General features: G+C 47.9%; 1 protein-coding gene across 1 annotated transcript; it reads left to right on the top strand.

Moving 5' to 3' along the window:
• Nucleotides 1–4538: 4538 nt before the first annotated feature.
• On the top strand, nucleotides 4539–11614 carry LOC306918668 (uncharacterized protein; the record flags this gene model as incomplete). Its single annotated transcript, XM_079531551.1, has 17 exons — nucleotides 4539–4610; nucleotides 4729–4825; nucleotides 7086–7208; nucleotides 7289–7357; nucleotides 7444–7527; nucleotides 7612–7644; nucleotides 7802–8020; nucleotides 8167–8338; nucleotides 8411–8637; nucleotides 8769–8840; nucleotides 8989–9152; nucleotides 9634–9882; nucleotides 9967–10252; nucleotides 10372–10581; nucleotides 10696–10743; nucleotides 10897–11007; nucleotides 11204–11614. 17 exons carry the CDS (start codon nucleotides 4539–4541, stop codon nucleotides 11428–11430), a joined length of 2463 nt encoding a protein of 820 aa, XP_079387677.1. The 3' UTR covers nucleotides 11431–11614.
• Between the last annotated feature and the right edge of the window lie 2163 nt (nucleotides 11615–13777).

The raw sequence follows: 13777 nt of genomic DNA, 5'->3' as shown, positions 1-13777 counted from the left end.
TTATACACGGGTTAGTGTGGGCAGGGGTATTTTGGGCGTTATTAACATGGAGATTGATTACTAATCGGAACACAGATATATTATAATAAATGGGGGGTCCTTTTTGTGCAGACTGGACGTTTTCTGAATCGTGAAGCCGAGCCCAATCCGTCGTTACAGGCCTCGAGCCGGTGCTGTGCACGGCTGTCGCGTGGTTTCGAAAGAGCAAGCTCCCCAAACTTTAGTAAGGCTTCATCCGAGGCCTCTGCCCAGCTAACTATCAACCTCCCTTTAATGTTCACCCAATTACAAGTTACCACCCTAACCTTTTTCTACATGAGTCAGGAATCAAGCTCTGACATGTGTGGCACCTCACTGCTGACCTCCATGGTCATGTGTGTGGTGGTTTCGAAAGAGCAAGCGCTACCCCTAACCAAGGCCTCTATTACGGCCTTCTGCTGTCTAAAAGCTCAGAACTCAGGGGGCGACGGTCCAAGTGGCCCGTCCTTCGAAGGGCACGTCCCCTGGGGTTCAGCAAACATGTGTATAAAGGTTGTTGAGCAGAGATTCATTCTATCTCGAATGGTTATAAAAAAAGAGATTGACCCAATCACCCGTTAACATATAACGCTAACCCAGCTCATATGTTTGGAGGGCTGAGGTCGGTTTCGCAGGGCTCAGGGCCTAGTGCTCAGAATACAGCAGAGATCACGGCCCTGGGTACGTCTGGTCCGAAAAACTGACCCCAGACGCCATCATTGTGGTCTTTAGAGGCCCCCAAGTATCATGAAGACGCCACCCATTTTAGTGTCGAAACCCTAACCCTCACCTTTGACCTGCCATAAGTCATGTCATGGGGTCCCGCAGGTGTTCAATCACCATCCATTCTTTTCAGAATTCTCTGCCTAATGCGTAGACATCTGCATTATGATCCTAGCATGTACGGTACACAAGAGGTCAATCAAAATGCCCCAACCTTTAGTAAGGCTTCATATGAGGCCCCCTTCCAGCTAACTATCAACTTCCCTTTACTGTTCACCCAATTTCCAGTTACCACCCTAACCTTTTTATTATCCTAACCAAAAAGATTCAAGACCCTAACCCTGCCCCCCGGACACGTCTCGACAAAACCAAGACCATTTCTGGACTCAGCGCGAAGAGCCGAACACGCCCATATGTGTTTCTGCGCACACAGACTTACGGTTATCTTAATTGGCTAGGGTTAGGGTTACTTTTCGACGCACGATAGATCGCCAACGAAAAGTCCGTTCGCGAAGTAATTTAGAGGGGCGCGTTCAGCTTGCCCAGATCTACGCTCTGATATGTTCGCCTTTTCCATGCGACCCTTGTAGGAGGAGTTTTCCAACTATGGCCTGTCTTTCTAATGGTACATAGAAGTATACCCTCTAACACCATAGTGAATGTGAAAATGTTATTCCTAATTTTGAGAACCATAAATCCGTGTGCGGGGAAACAAATATGGGCGCGTTCGTAAAATCGAGAGCTATGCGTGGATGTGCGGCACGCCCCTTTTCGACCTTTGTGGGCGGAGTTATCGTGCGTCAAAGTGTAACCCTGATTTTATGAACCACATGACTGTGTGTGGAGAAACACATAACAACGTGTTCGTCTCGTCGAGCCCTACGCATGGATGTGCGCCACGCCTCCATGCGGCCTTTGTGGGCGGAGTTAAACACTCGTAATTAGGTGCACTATAGACGTTTTTCTTATTCCAAAAAAGGACAACTTAGTCTGACTTACTTTTTCACGCTGAATCGAATGGTGTTGGTCCCGTGGCTGTACCACGTCGGGAAAGTGGTTAATTAGTGTGCACAATTTTATAGACGGGTTAGTGTTGCAGGGGTCTTTTGGGCGTGATTATCATGGAGATTGATCACTAATTGGAACAAAGATATATCATAAATGGGGCGTCCTTTTCGCACAGACAGGACGTTTTCTGAATCGTGAAGCCGAGCCCAATCCGTCGTTACAGGCCTCGAGCCGGTGCTGTGCACGGCTGTTGCGTGGTTTCGAAAGAGCAAGCTCCTCTCCTAACAAAGGCTGCTGTCTAAGAGCTCAGAACTCAGGGGGCGAGGGTCCAAGTGGCCCGTCCTTCGAAGGGCACATCCCCTGGGCTTCAGCAAACAAGTGTATAAAGGTTGTTGAGCAGAGATTGATTCTATCTCGAATGGTTATAAAAAAGAGATTGACCCAATCACCCATTAACATATAACGCTAACCCAGCTCCTATGTTTTGAGGGTTCATGTCGGTTGTGCATGGCTCAGGGCCTAGTGCTCAGAATACAGCAGAGATCACAGCCCTGGGTACGTTTGGTCCGAAAAACAGACCCCAGACGCCATCCAGTTGGTATTTAGAGGCCCCCAATTATCATGCAGATGCCACCCATTTTAGTGTCGAAACCCTAACCCTGACCTTTGGCCTGCCATATGTCAGGTCATGGGGTCCCGCAGGTATTCAATCACCATCCATTCTTTTCGGAATTATCTGCTGCATTATGATACTAGCATTTACGGTTCACGAGAGGTCAATCAAAGTACTTACGATCCCGGAAATGTACTAAGGCTTCATTTGAGGCCCCCACCCAGCTAACTATCAACCTCCCTTTACTGTTCACCCAATTACAAGTTACCACCCTAACCTGATGACCAGGAGGAAGAGGATGAGGAGGAGGGGTTACCCCAACATCTCCAGCCTAACCCCCCTCCTGAGGTTGCACCTAATCCCCCAGAGGTGGAGGAGGATGAGGAGGACGATGATGAAGAGGAGTTTGAACTAGCAAAGGGTTTAGGGACAATTAATATGTAATAGCCCTAACCCTAACCCCAATAACCCAGCAACTTCCCAGAATCGCTCCCCACCTTGCTCCCAGGCATCCAGTGAATATCTGTGTCAGATCCCCCTCAAGGATTTTTCATCGGGGGAGGGGAATGGTAGGATTAATGGCTCATTCCGCTAATTGGGCATTTTATTAATTATGTTTGATAGTTTATTGTTTGCATTGACATGCATGGCCTAACCCTAACCTACATACCTAACTCTATAAAGATAAGATAAAGATAAGATATTACTTTACGCAAGACCATTGGATTCGCAGCGACGAGGTGTGCCGGAAATCATACTTGATGTTTCTGTCAGGACACTGTGGGGGCACTTGGGGGGTGGGCACTGTCTGGGGAGGCACTGGGGCGACACTTGTGGGGCACTGTCTGGGGAGGCACTGGGGGACACTTGGGGGCACTTGGGGGGAGAACTATCTGGGGAGGCACTGGGGGACACTGGGGGGGCACTTGGGGGGAATTGTCTGGGGAGGCACTGGGGGGCACTGTCTGTGGAGGCACTGGGTGGGCACTGGGGACACTGGGGGGGCACTTGGGGGGAACTGTCTGGGGAGGCACTGGGGGGAAACTGGGGGGCACTGTCTGGGGAGGCAATGGGGGGACACTGGGTGGGCACTTGGGGGGATTACTGTCTGGGGGGGCACTGGCGAGACACTGGGGGGGACTGTCTGGGGAGGCATTTGGGGGGCACTTGGGGGGATCTGTCTGGGGAGGCACTGGGGGGCACTCTCTGGGGAGGCACTGGGGGGACATAAGGGGGGCACTTGTGGGGCACTGTCTGGGGAGGCACTGGGGGACACTTGGGGGCACTTGGGGGGAGAACTATCTGGGGTACCGGCCTCGAGCCGGTGCTGTGCACGGCTGCCGCGTGGTTGCGAAAGAGCGAGCTCCTCTCCTAACAGAGGCTTTTGACTCGGAGGCCATGACCTCCCATAAGTCATGTCATGGGGTCCCGCAGGAGTTCAATGTCCATCCATTCTTTTCAGAATTGTCTGCCGAACGCATAGACATCTTCATTATGACCCTAGCATGTACGGTTCACGAGAGGTCAATCAAAATACGTATGACCCCCAAACTTGAGTGAGGCTTCATTCGAGGCCTCCGCCCAGCTAACCATCAACCTCCCTTTACTGTTCACCCAATGACTAGTTACCGCCCTAACCTTTTTATGATCCTAACCAAAATCCTATGGGGGGGTCCTTTTTGCACAGACAGGACGTTTTCTGAATCGTGAGGCCGAGCCCAATGCGCCGGTACCGGCCTCGAGCCGGTGCTGTGCGCGGCTGTCGCGTGGTTTCCAAAGAGCAAGCTTCTCTCCCTAAAGGCTGGGGTAGCTGGATGAGACCATCCAGCTAACTATCAAACTCCCTTTTCTTTTCACCCAATTACATATTACCACCCTACGCCTAAGGTATTCCATGCGTTGACATGCATATAATTGATCCAGCTGGAGTTAATCAAGTCGGACCAGGTGTTGGTTATTGAAGCTAATGGCACACTATATATGTTTTGAGTCAGAGTGACTGTCAGACAGCATCAGACTTGCATGGAAGAAGGACTGACAAAGGACTAACAAGCAACCAAGAGGTTGGTATTTTTGTTAAATATTGTTCTACAAATTCTACATCAACTATCTTCTTTCGAAAAGACTATCAACATTGCATGGTTTGCAATCTGAAATCTTTATAATATTATACAGAATGGAACAACCAAGCCAGGAGGGAGACCCCCCGACACCGCCTGACACCACCACCAACCCTTCTCCTGAAGATGTAAGTACATCCTAAAAAGATGTGTGGCTGCAAACCTTTTTAGAGCGACCTAATCATTCAAATTCATTGTACCTTTCAACACAGGGATATACATTAATCCAATTATGTTTGTCTACAGACACATGATGACCAGGTCCTGGAGGAGCCACAATATTTGGTTCCAACAAATTCAGAGGAGGATTCGGAGGAAGAGGAATTTGTTATCGAGGTCAGAGGCAGGAGGAGGTACGAGATACTCCTCATTTACGCCCAATTTCTGGAGGCCAGACAGCGCATTCTGAGGAGACGCCTTCGACCTCCAGCCCGAGGATCTGGGGCCTCCGGAGGATCTGGGGCATCCTAAAAATGATTTGTTATTGTTTGTTTTGTTATTCCTTTTGTTTTTTCTTGCTTTTGATTTTTCCTAAATAAATGTTGTTCCTCTTACACGTAAATCTGAGTCATCCATTTATGAATAGTCTCTCCAAAAAATGGTAATATCATGTAGTGATATCATGTAGTTGGTGATTAGTGATAATTAGTGACAGGGGTTGGAGATAATTAAAATGTAATTGATATTCCAGTGGGCAGGGTTTGAGTGGTTTTGGGGTGGGGGGCTAGCAAAGGGTTTAGGGGCAATTAATATGTAGAGGGAGGGTTCTTAATGGGTCTGGGGTATGTGGTCTTTATTGTGTAAATGTTGGGGCACAGAGGATAACTCTGTCTTGAATGGTTTTTCTATTCCATTCATTTAGATTTTATGGTTAGGCTAGGGTTGCCCAATTTCACATCATATCCATTATGAATGGATTTGATTGGTTAGATAATTTCATCCCAAATTGGTTGAAAAAAATATTAAATTTGATAGGAGTTTGGGTACCCAATTCCTTATCAAATCCATGCATTCTTTCCATGTCGACCACACTCATCCAAACACTTGCCTTTGCCCAACATCCTATCAATTCCATGTTTTATATAGCCCAATTACTGACAACAACCCTACCCATGTCAAATTAATGACTAATTGACAGAATTTGTTTCACCTGCTGGAAGGGTTTATAAGGGAGGGGAAGTGCCATGTGCTTCATTCATTGTCTGTATTGAGAGAGGGAGAGAGTGCTGCAAGCTGCTAGATAACTCACATTACAATCAACTGAATCCTGCATTCCAACAACGCATCAACATGCCTGTGAGTAAATATTCTATATTTTTGGGGCCTATGATTTGGTGGTTAGATTTTGCTAGATTTTGGGTTAGGTTTTGGTGAAGTATAATTGATTTTCATTTTCAACATGTGTGTACATTTTGGGGAGCAGAGAATAATTCTATCAAAATGGTTTTAAAAAGGGATGGATTTCTGGATGGAGAAATCAACAATGGAAAACCTTTCCATTAACTGTACTAATCCCAATTTTTAACTTTTTTTTTAGGCTACCGTGGACAAAGTCCATTGTCCAATATGCTCAAAGGTGGTCTTCCTTACCTCCCACCTGAAAAAAGGCCACAAGGTCACAAATAATGTGGAGAGGCTTCTCATCCAGGACTATGCATATGGAAGGTAAAGTTGACTCCTGCAGTGTTATTTTTTAATGAGAACATGATTATTGTGTAATGGTGCGCTTTCTACACTGGTTTGGCTTACCTTGTATACATTTGTTTTGTAACTGTAGAGTCAAAAAAATGGACTATCCCACCTGTGACATTTGTGGCAAGAAGAACAATGCACGCATTGATAAGCATCTTGCTGACGTCCACCTGATAGAAGTAAGTTAATTATGTGTGCTTGCTACTTAACCACTTAAACCTTAGCATTGGTATTGCGAAGAAAGCTGAAAAAAGCCTGCTATGTTAGGGTATTTTGCACTGTTATTGGGCCAATACCCTAAAACTCTGCAACCCAGCTAAGTATTAACCTCTCTTACTTTTTCACCCAATTACCAGTCATCACCCTAACCGGTTCAAGTGGTTAACAACTAGAACCACCCAAACAAATAATTATAGTAAATTGTGTCCCAGATTGTTGAGACCTGATATTGGGTTAAAACAGATATGTGTCAGCTTGCATGTCTTATTCTCTAAAAAAAATCCCAATTAGGGGGCAACATGGCCTAACCCTTTGGAAAGACTTTCCCCCAGTTGGCTTCTGAGGGCCCCCGTGACATGGTGACCCCTAGAAGTCAAATCCTGTCAGGGAACACGCATTGGGTCAAAGTAGAATGCCAATGAATAGGAACCTCACTACCCCAACATCCTGTGATTGACCCGGTTGTACATTATTTTAACCTGTTGCTTTTCAACAGGGGGATGAAAAAAAGAGACTTGTAACAGCAGCGAAGCGCTTCTTGACCATCAGCAAATTGGCTGCCCTACGGGCCACGGGTGTCGGAATGGTCAGCCGGCTTGACCTGTTCGAAAGAGGCAGGTCCAATTACCATTGCAATTGTAAGTATACTTGTGTTGTTTTAAGGTCAACTACATTAATGTTTTTTTTAACAGCTACAGTGCCCAGTGCCCAGTGCCCAGTGCCCAGCACCCAGGCCCAGCGCCCAGGACCAGTGCCCAGGGCCCAGCGCCCAGTGCCCAGCCCTCCAGATAATCAGGCCAACCCCACCCAGCTGAGTAAGAACGATCACATTTCCAATTGTAAGAATACTTGTGTTGTTTAAGGGCAACTACATTAATAATGTTTATTTCAACAGCGACTGACGAAGTGGATGAGGTGTGCAGGGCCCTTGACCTGCTTGGGCCTACCTCCGACTCTATTGAGCGTAAGTGCAATTACTCATCCAATTGTGAGAATATACAATTGTGTTTTGTGTCCTTACATCTAGATTCATGATGTTTGTTTCAACAGCTCCAGGTGACGACATGTCCTCACCAGGTCCGGTGACACCTGTCACCTATGGGATGTCACCTCCGTCAACGTCAGGCGTTAAATGTGAGGGCAATAATTGTTCCAAATTGTAAGGATACTTGTGTTTGACAGCAAGGATATCCATATTAATGATGTTTGTTTTAACAGATCTGCCTACCAACCGCCCTTCAGGTCAAAAAGGTGAGAAAAATACTCTTCAAGTTAGGGTCTTTTGCATTTATGGGGTCATTTAACATAGGGATTGATATGAAGTTGTGCCTGACCAAATCAATATTGAATAATAAGGATGTTTGACAGCTTATCTATATTAATTATGTTTCTTCAAATTCAACCCCAGTCTGCTCGCAGTCGGCCTGCGTGGACCTGCGGGCAGAGTTTGAGAGGATTTTGGGTGAGAACCTGGAGCTGAGGAGGAGGCTGATGGAGCTCGAAACATTTAAAAAGGTCCACCTCACCCCGGTCAAGGGCACCGGCAGAAAGGCCACCCCGGTCAAGGGCACCGGCAGAAAGGCCACCGAGAAGACAAAGCTCTCGGAGGGGGAGCAGGGCCTCTTTTGTAAGTATTCTTTTCATTTTTACATTTTCTTAAATGGAATTTGTTAGTGACTTTGAGGATTTACGACATGTTGACGTGTGTCCTTTTGAAATGGGAAAAAAACATTTAAATCCTGTATTCACTCACAAATGTGTTTCTGTCAACAGCCATCATCATTGATGATTGGGTGGAACATCTTGTCTCTTTGAGACAAGACGACCCAAAATACCTGGACAACCAGCAGCAAAGAGGCAGACGTGCAGCTAAGGTCTGCAAGAGCCTGGGCTGTGTGGGGAAAGCCCACCTCCGTCCCCTCCTGGACCTGGACAAGACCAGAGAGTAGGTAGAGTCCACAGAGTTTCCACCAAAGACTAACTCCTTAGTTTTTAACTCATATATTGTCTTTCACAGCTTCTTTAGAGCACTGTCCAAAACGGCCAAACCCGGCACGTTAAAGACCTATGTTCTCGACTTTTTGGGCTTCCTGAGACACGTCAAAGGTGTACCCAGGTTCAGGAAGCAGTCCACCCTCACCCAGGTAGAGCTTGATAGTGTCCAGTACAGCATGTCGGCGATGCAGAAGAGCCTCACCGTCCCCTTGCTCGCCCAGAAATATGCAGTCCTCGTTAAGAAATCGAGTGAGTGTATTTACAGACCGTAATGTCATAGTTTTTTGGTTTGTCCAAGACACTGTATTCTCTATCAAACACAATGCCACAGCACACAGTAAGACCTTTATCTTAAACTAATTGTATGCATTTCTATACAGACGAGGAGCTGGACATAAATATGGAGATGAGGTTCCTGAAGGTCGCCGAGGATCGGCTGCCGGGGCTGCTCGGTAAGTAAACTTGTAAAGAAATATTCCTTTGAAGAAAGAAATAATGATACTTACCAGTGGACCTGCAACAAAAGGAATATTCAACACAAGTTGATATGTGTACCGGTTGTTAAACAAATGCCAAGTTTAAACTATCTTTTCTTTTTAGAACAACTCCAGGCCTGCTTCACACTCAATGCTGTGCAGGAGATACATGGGTTCCTGGCCGGATTCCTTGCGATCACGCACGGCCATCGGGCCGGTGTGTTCAAGAACCTGACAGTGTCTGAAGTGAACGATGCCAAACCCTCCAAGAGCGGATTTGTGATTTATGTGAGTCAAGACTTCTAACGATTCCATTATCAATGTGTATTTTTGTGGTACCATTATATTGGTAGAATTATTGGGGTCCCTGTTCCACATTTCATTAAACTAAAGAGGTTTATGTGATCAGGGTTAGTATGGTGACACTTTTTTGGGTGGAAACCTGAATGGACTTGATGGAAATTGTTTGCCCAACTTCTTATCATATACATTTATATTTACAACCAAAAAGTAATACATTCTATTTTCACCAACTTCCAGTGGTCTTATCATGTCTAAATGTCTTTGTGTGGTACCGTTATGTTGGTAGAATTATTGGGGTCCCTATAAACACCACTTTTCAGTGAACGTGCTCCATAAGAGGTTTCTGTGATCAGGGTTAGTATGGCGACACTTTTTTGGGTGGAAAACTTAATTGATTTGATAGGAAATGGTTTTCCCAACTTATTTTTCAACCCTAACATCAAACAATGATATCCACCTGTGGTAGGTTCGAAATCACAAATCATTCAACAGCCACGGTCCTGCCCCCCTGGCCTTGAAGAGGGAAGAGCTGCAGTGGCTGCTCGAACTCATAAACACCACCAAGTGTCAGGGGACCAGCACTGAACTTGTGTTTTGCACCAGCGGGGGGAAGGAGGTGCGAAACCTCGGAAAAAGAATTGAGAAGGTGTGGGGAATACTTGGGCTTGAAGGGAAGCCAACCTTCAACCTCATCAGGTCCTCAGCATCCAGCAAGGTAAATCTTTCAGACCAAGCACGTTTAACAGACAACTATTAAAGTTAAGTAGTATGATTTAGATCCTTTCTCTTCCATTCAAAGGCACGGAAAAGCCTTGATGTGACCAGCCGGGCAAAGGTCAGCAAGGCGATGAAGCATTCGGAGGAGACAGCCAGCCGCTTCTATATGAGCATCGCCGATGAGGAGGAGGTCATGACGGCCCGCGTCCTCCTCATGGAGGGGTACAAGCAGTGCAAGGCGGCGAAGGACAGCAGAGAGGCACGGGAGAAGGAACGGGAGGAGGCAGACGAGGACAAAAGGGAGGAGGCAATCAACGTCTCGGACACAAGCAACAGTGACTGTGATGTCCTGTATGATGATCGCTCCGGTGAGTGCCAATGCTGTACACGTATGCAAGATTCTCTTGAACCAAGATATTCAGCAATTACGTTGACCAGTTGACAACACACTATCAGACTAATTATGTTTTGTTCGATATTATTACAGAGTCCTCGACTTCATCTGAGGAGGAACAGGAGGAAAGAGGAGGAAAGAAGGAGGAAAGAAGGCTAGCACGAAAGCGGCAACGCTCTCCATCCTCCTCCCCTGTAGTGGTTCTTGTTGATAAAATAAAGTTCACCCCAAGAACAGAGAAGGCACTCAGAAGGATTAAGCCGCAAGACTTGAATCCTAGGATTCGACTGTTCAAAGGCTTAGGTAAGACATTTACAATTACTCTTCAAATTGTAAGAATACTTGTGTGTGACTGGATCAATAGGACTGGAATTGGTCCTGACCACCTATATGTTCTATTTGTTCCAACACCTCCAGAAGGACTAATGCAAAGAAAGGATGCTAACGCAGCTGCAGAGCACAAAAGTGAGAAAAAATACATGTAGAGGGTCCTTGGCCCTTATTGGGATATTTAACATAGGACTTGATATGACATTGGTCCTGACAACCTTCACACATGCAAAACAAAGGACATCGAATAATAATGGTGTCTAACATCCATAATGTTTGTTTCAACAGGAGAGGAGAGGTCAACAGGTGGCCCCCGTCGTGGACGAGTTCCTCACCGGCGTATCCTTCCGCCAATGTTTTCCCTGGGACTCCGTCCCTCCAGCCCAGCAGAGCCACAAGGTGAGAACAATTACTCAAGAGGAATTGGTGTGTGTGTGTGTGTGTGTGTGTGTGTGTGTGTGTGTGTGTGTGTGTGTGTGTGTGTGTGTGTGTGTGTGTGTGTGTGTGTGTGTGTGTGTGTGTGTGTGTGTGTGTGTGTGTGTGTGTGTGTGTGTGTGTGTCAGTAAAACTAAATAAATCATCTTTATTTCAACAGATAAAGCTCCCCGAGTAGTGGAAGGATCCACTGGAGGACTTCCACAACCTCCTTTCCCTGCCTCCCCCCCTCCTCCCACTACCTCCCTCATCCTCTTCCGAGACTCTGAGGCTGAGGAAGCCTCCCCCCTCCTCCCACTACCCCCCCCATCCGCTTCCAAGACTGAGGCTACCCCACTACCCCACCCCATCCAATTTGAAGACTCTGAGAACGAGGAAGCCTTCTAGCCCTGGCTAGATGTGAGCCGAACAGCACGGCTGTTTCTTTTTGTTTGTTTTAATTTTTTTCTCATTTAAGTCACCTGAGGCAGGTCGTTTTATTTTGTTTTTATCCCCAACCCCATTGTTTTATTTGTGTTGTGTGCCTTTGATAAGGCTATTGTGTTTCAGGCACAGTTGCCTCGTGTGTGTGTGTGTGTGTGTGTGTGTGTGTGTGTGTGTGTGTGTGTGTGTGTGTGTGTGTGTGTGTGTGTGTGTGTGTGTGTGTGTGTGTGTGTGTGTGTGTGTGTGTGTGTGTGTGTGTGTGTGTGTGTGTGTGTGTGTGTGTGTGTGTGTGCGTGAAAAAATAATAAATGTTTGAACTTTGAGCTATGGTTGTTTCTTTCAAGACTTTGGTTGGCCAGGGATACGTGTGAGGCTTTGGTTAAGATTTAGAGATAATTCATGTAATTGATATGCTATTGGGCTGGGTTGATGGGTTCTGGGGCTAACATAGGGTTTAGGGACAATTTTGGGTGAAAAATGAATGGACTTGATAAGATATTGGGGTGCCCAATTCCGTATCAATTCCATTCATTCCTCACCCAATATCTGAAACTGGCTTAGGGATTGGGGGGGCACTTTGGGGGGACACTGTGGGGCACTGTCTGGGGAGGCACTTGGGGGACACTTGGGGGGGCACTGTCTTGGGAGGCATTGGGGGGGGGCACTGGGGGGACACTGGGGGCACTGTCTGGGGATGGACTGGGGGGGCACTTGGGGGAACTGTCTGGGGAGGCACTTGGGGGACACTGGGGGGGCACTGTCTGGGGGGGCACTTGGGGAGGCACTGGGGGGGGGGGCACTGAGGGGGCACTGTCTGGGGAGGCACTGGGGGGACAGTGGGGACTTTTTGGTTGAAAAAAATATTGATTTGATATATTTGGTATACCCAATTCCATATCAATTCCAATGTATGCTTACCCAATATCTGAAACCGGAAGTGAGTCCTTTTTTGGGTGGAAAAAGGAATTGATTTGATAAGATATTGTTTACCCAATTCCATATCCATTCCATTCAATTAGGGTTACCCAATTCCATTCTGAAATGCAGGTGGGCGGGGCTTAGGGCTAACTCTAACCATAACCTGGGGCTTAGGCACTTGGGGGGGGGGGGGGGGGACACTGTCTGGGAAGGCACTGGGGGACCCTGGGGGGGGCACTTGGGGGGGGCACTGTCTGGGGAGGCATTGGGGGGGCACTTGGGGGGGGGGCACTGTCTTGGGAGGCATTGGGGGGCACTTGGGGCGGGGGGCACTTGGTGGACACTGGGAGGGGCACTTGGGGGGGCACTGTCTGGGGAGGCACTTGGGGGACACTGGGGGGAACTGTCTTGGGAGGCATTGGGGGGGCACTTGGGGGGGGCACTGGGGGGACACTGTCTGGGGATGGACAGGGACTTGGGGGAACTGTCTGGGGAGGCACTTGGGGGACACTGGGGGGCACTGTCTGGGGAGGCACTTGGGGGACACTGTCTTGGGAGGCATTGGGGGGCACTTGGGGGGGGGGCACTGGGGGGACACTGGGGGGCACTGTCTGGGGATGGACTGGGATTTGGGGGAACTGTCTGGGGAGGCACTTGGGGGACACTGGGGGGGCACTGTCTGGGGAGGCACTTGGGGGACACTTGGGGGGGCACTGAAAAAAAATTCAGGCACTGGGGGTGGGGGGCACTTGGGGAGGCACTGGGGGGGCACTTGGGGAAGCACTGGGGGGGGGCACTGAGGGGGCACTGTCTGGGGAGGCACTAGGGGGACACTGGGGGACACTGGGGGGGAGAAACCGGAAGTGAGACTTTTTGGGTGAAAAAAATGAATTGATTTGATAAGATATTGGGGTGCCCAATTCCATATAAATTCCATTCATTTTTCACCCAATATCTGAAAACCGAAAGTGATACCTGTTTGGGTGAAGAAATGAATTGATTTGATAAGATATTGGGGTGCCCGATTCCGTATCAATTCCATTAATTTCTCACCCAATATCTGAAACTGGAAGTGATACCTTCTTGGGTGAAGAAATGAATTGATTTGATAAGATATTGGGGTGCCCAATTCCATATCAATTCCATTCCATTAGGGTTACCCAATTCCATATCAATTCCATTCTGAAATGCAGGTGGGCGGGGCTTAGGGCTAACCCTAACCCTAACCCAGGGGCTTAGGCACTTGGGGGGTGGGGCACTGTCTGGGGAGGTATTGGGGGGGCACTTGGGGGGGGGGGGGCAGTGGGGTGACACTGGGAGCCACTGTCTGGGGATGGACTGGGGGGGCACTTGGGGGACACTTGGGGGGGGCAATGTCTGTGGAGGCACTTGG

The sequence above is a fragment of the Electrona antarctica genome (genome assembly GCF_951216825.1).
Source record: "Electrona antarctica genome assembly, contig: scaffold_164, whole genome shotgun sequence".
NCBI classification, from domain to species: Eukaryota; Metazoa; Chordata; class Actinopteri; order Myctophiformes; family Myctophidae; genus Electrona; species Electrona antarctica.
This window is presented reverse-complemented; position numbering and strand designations above follow the sequence as displayed.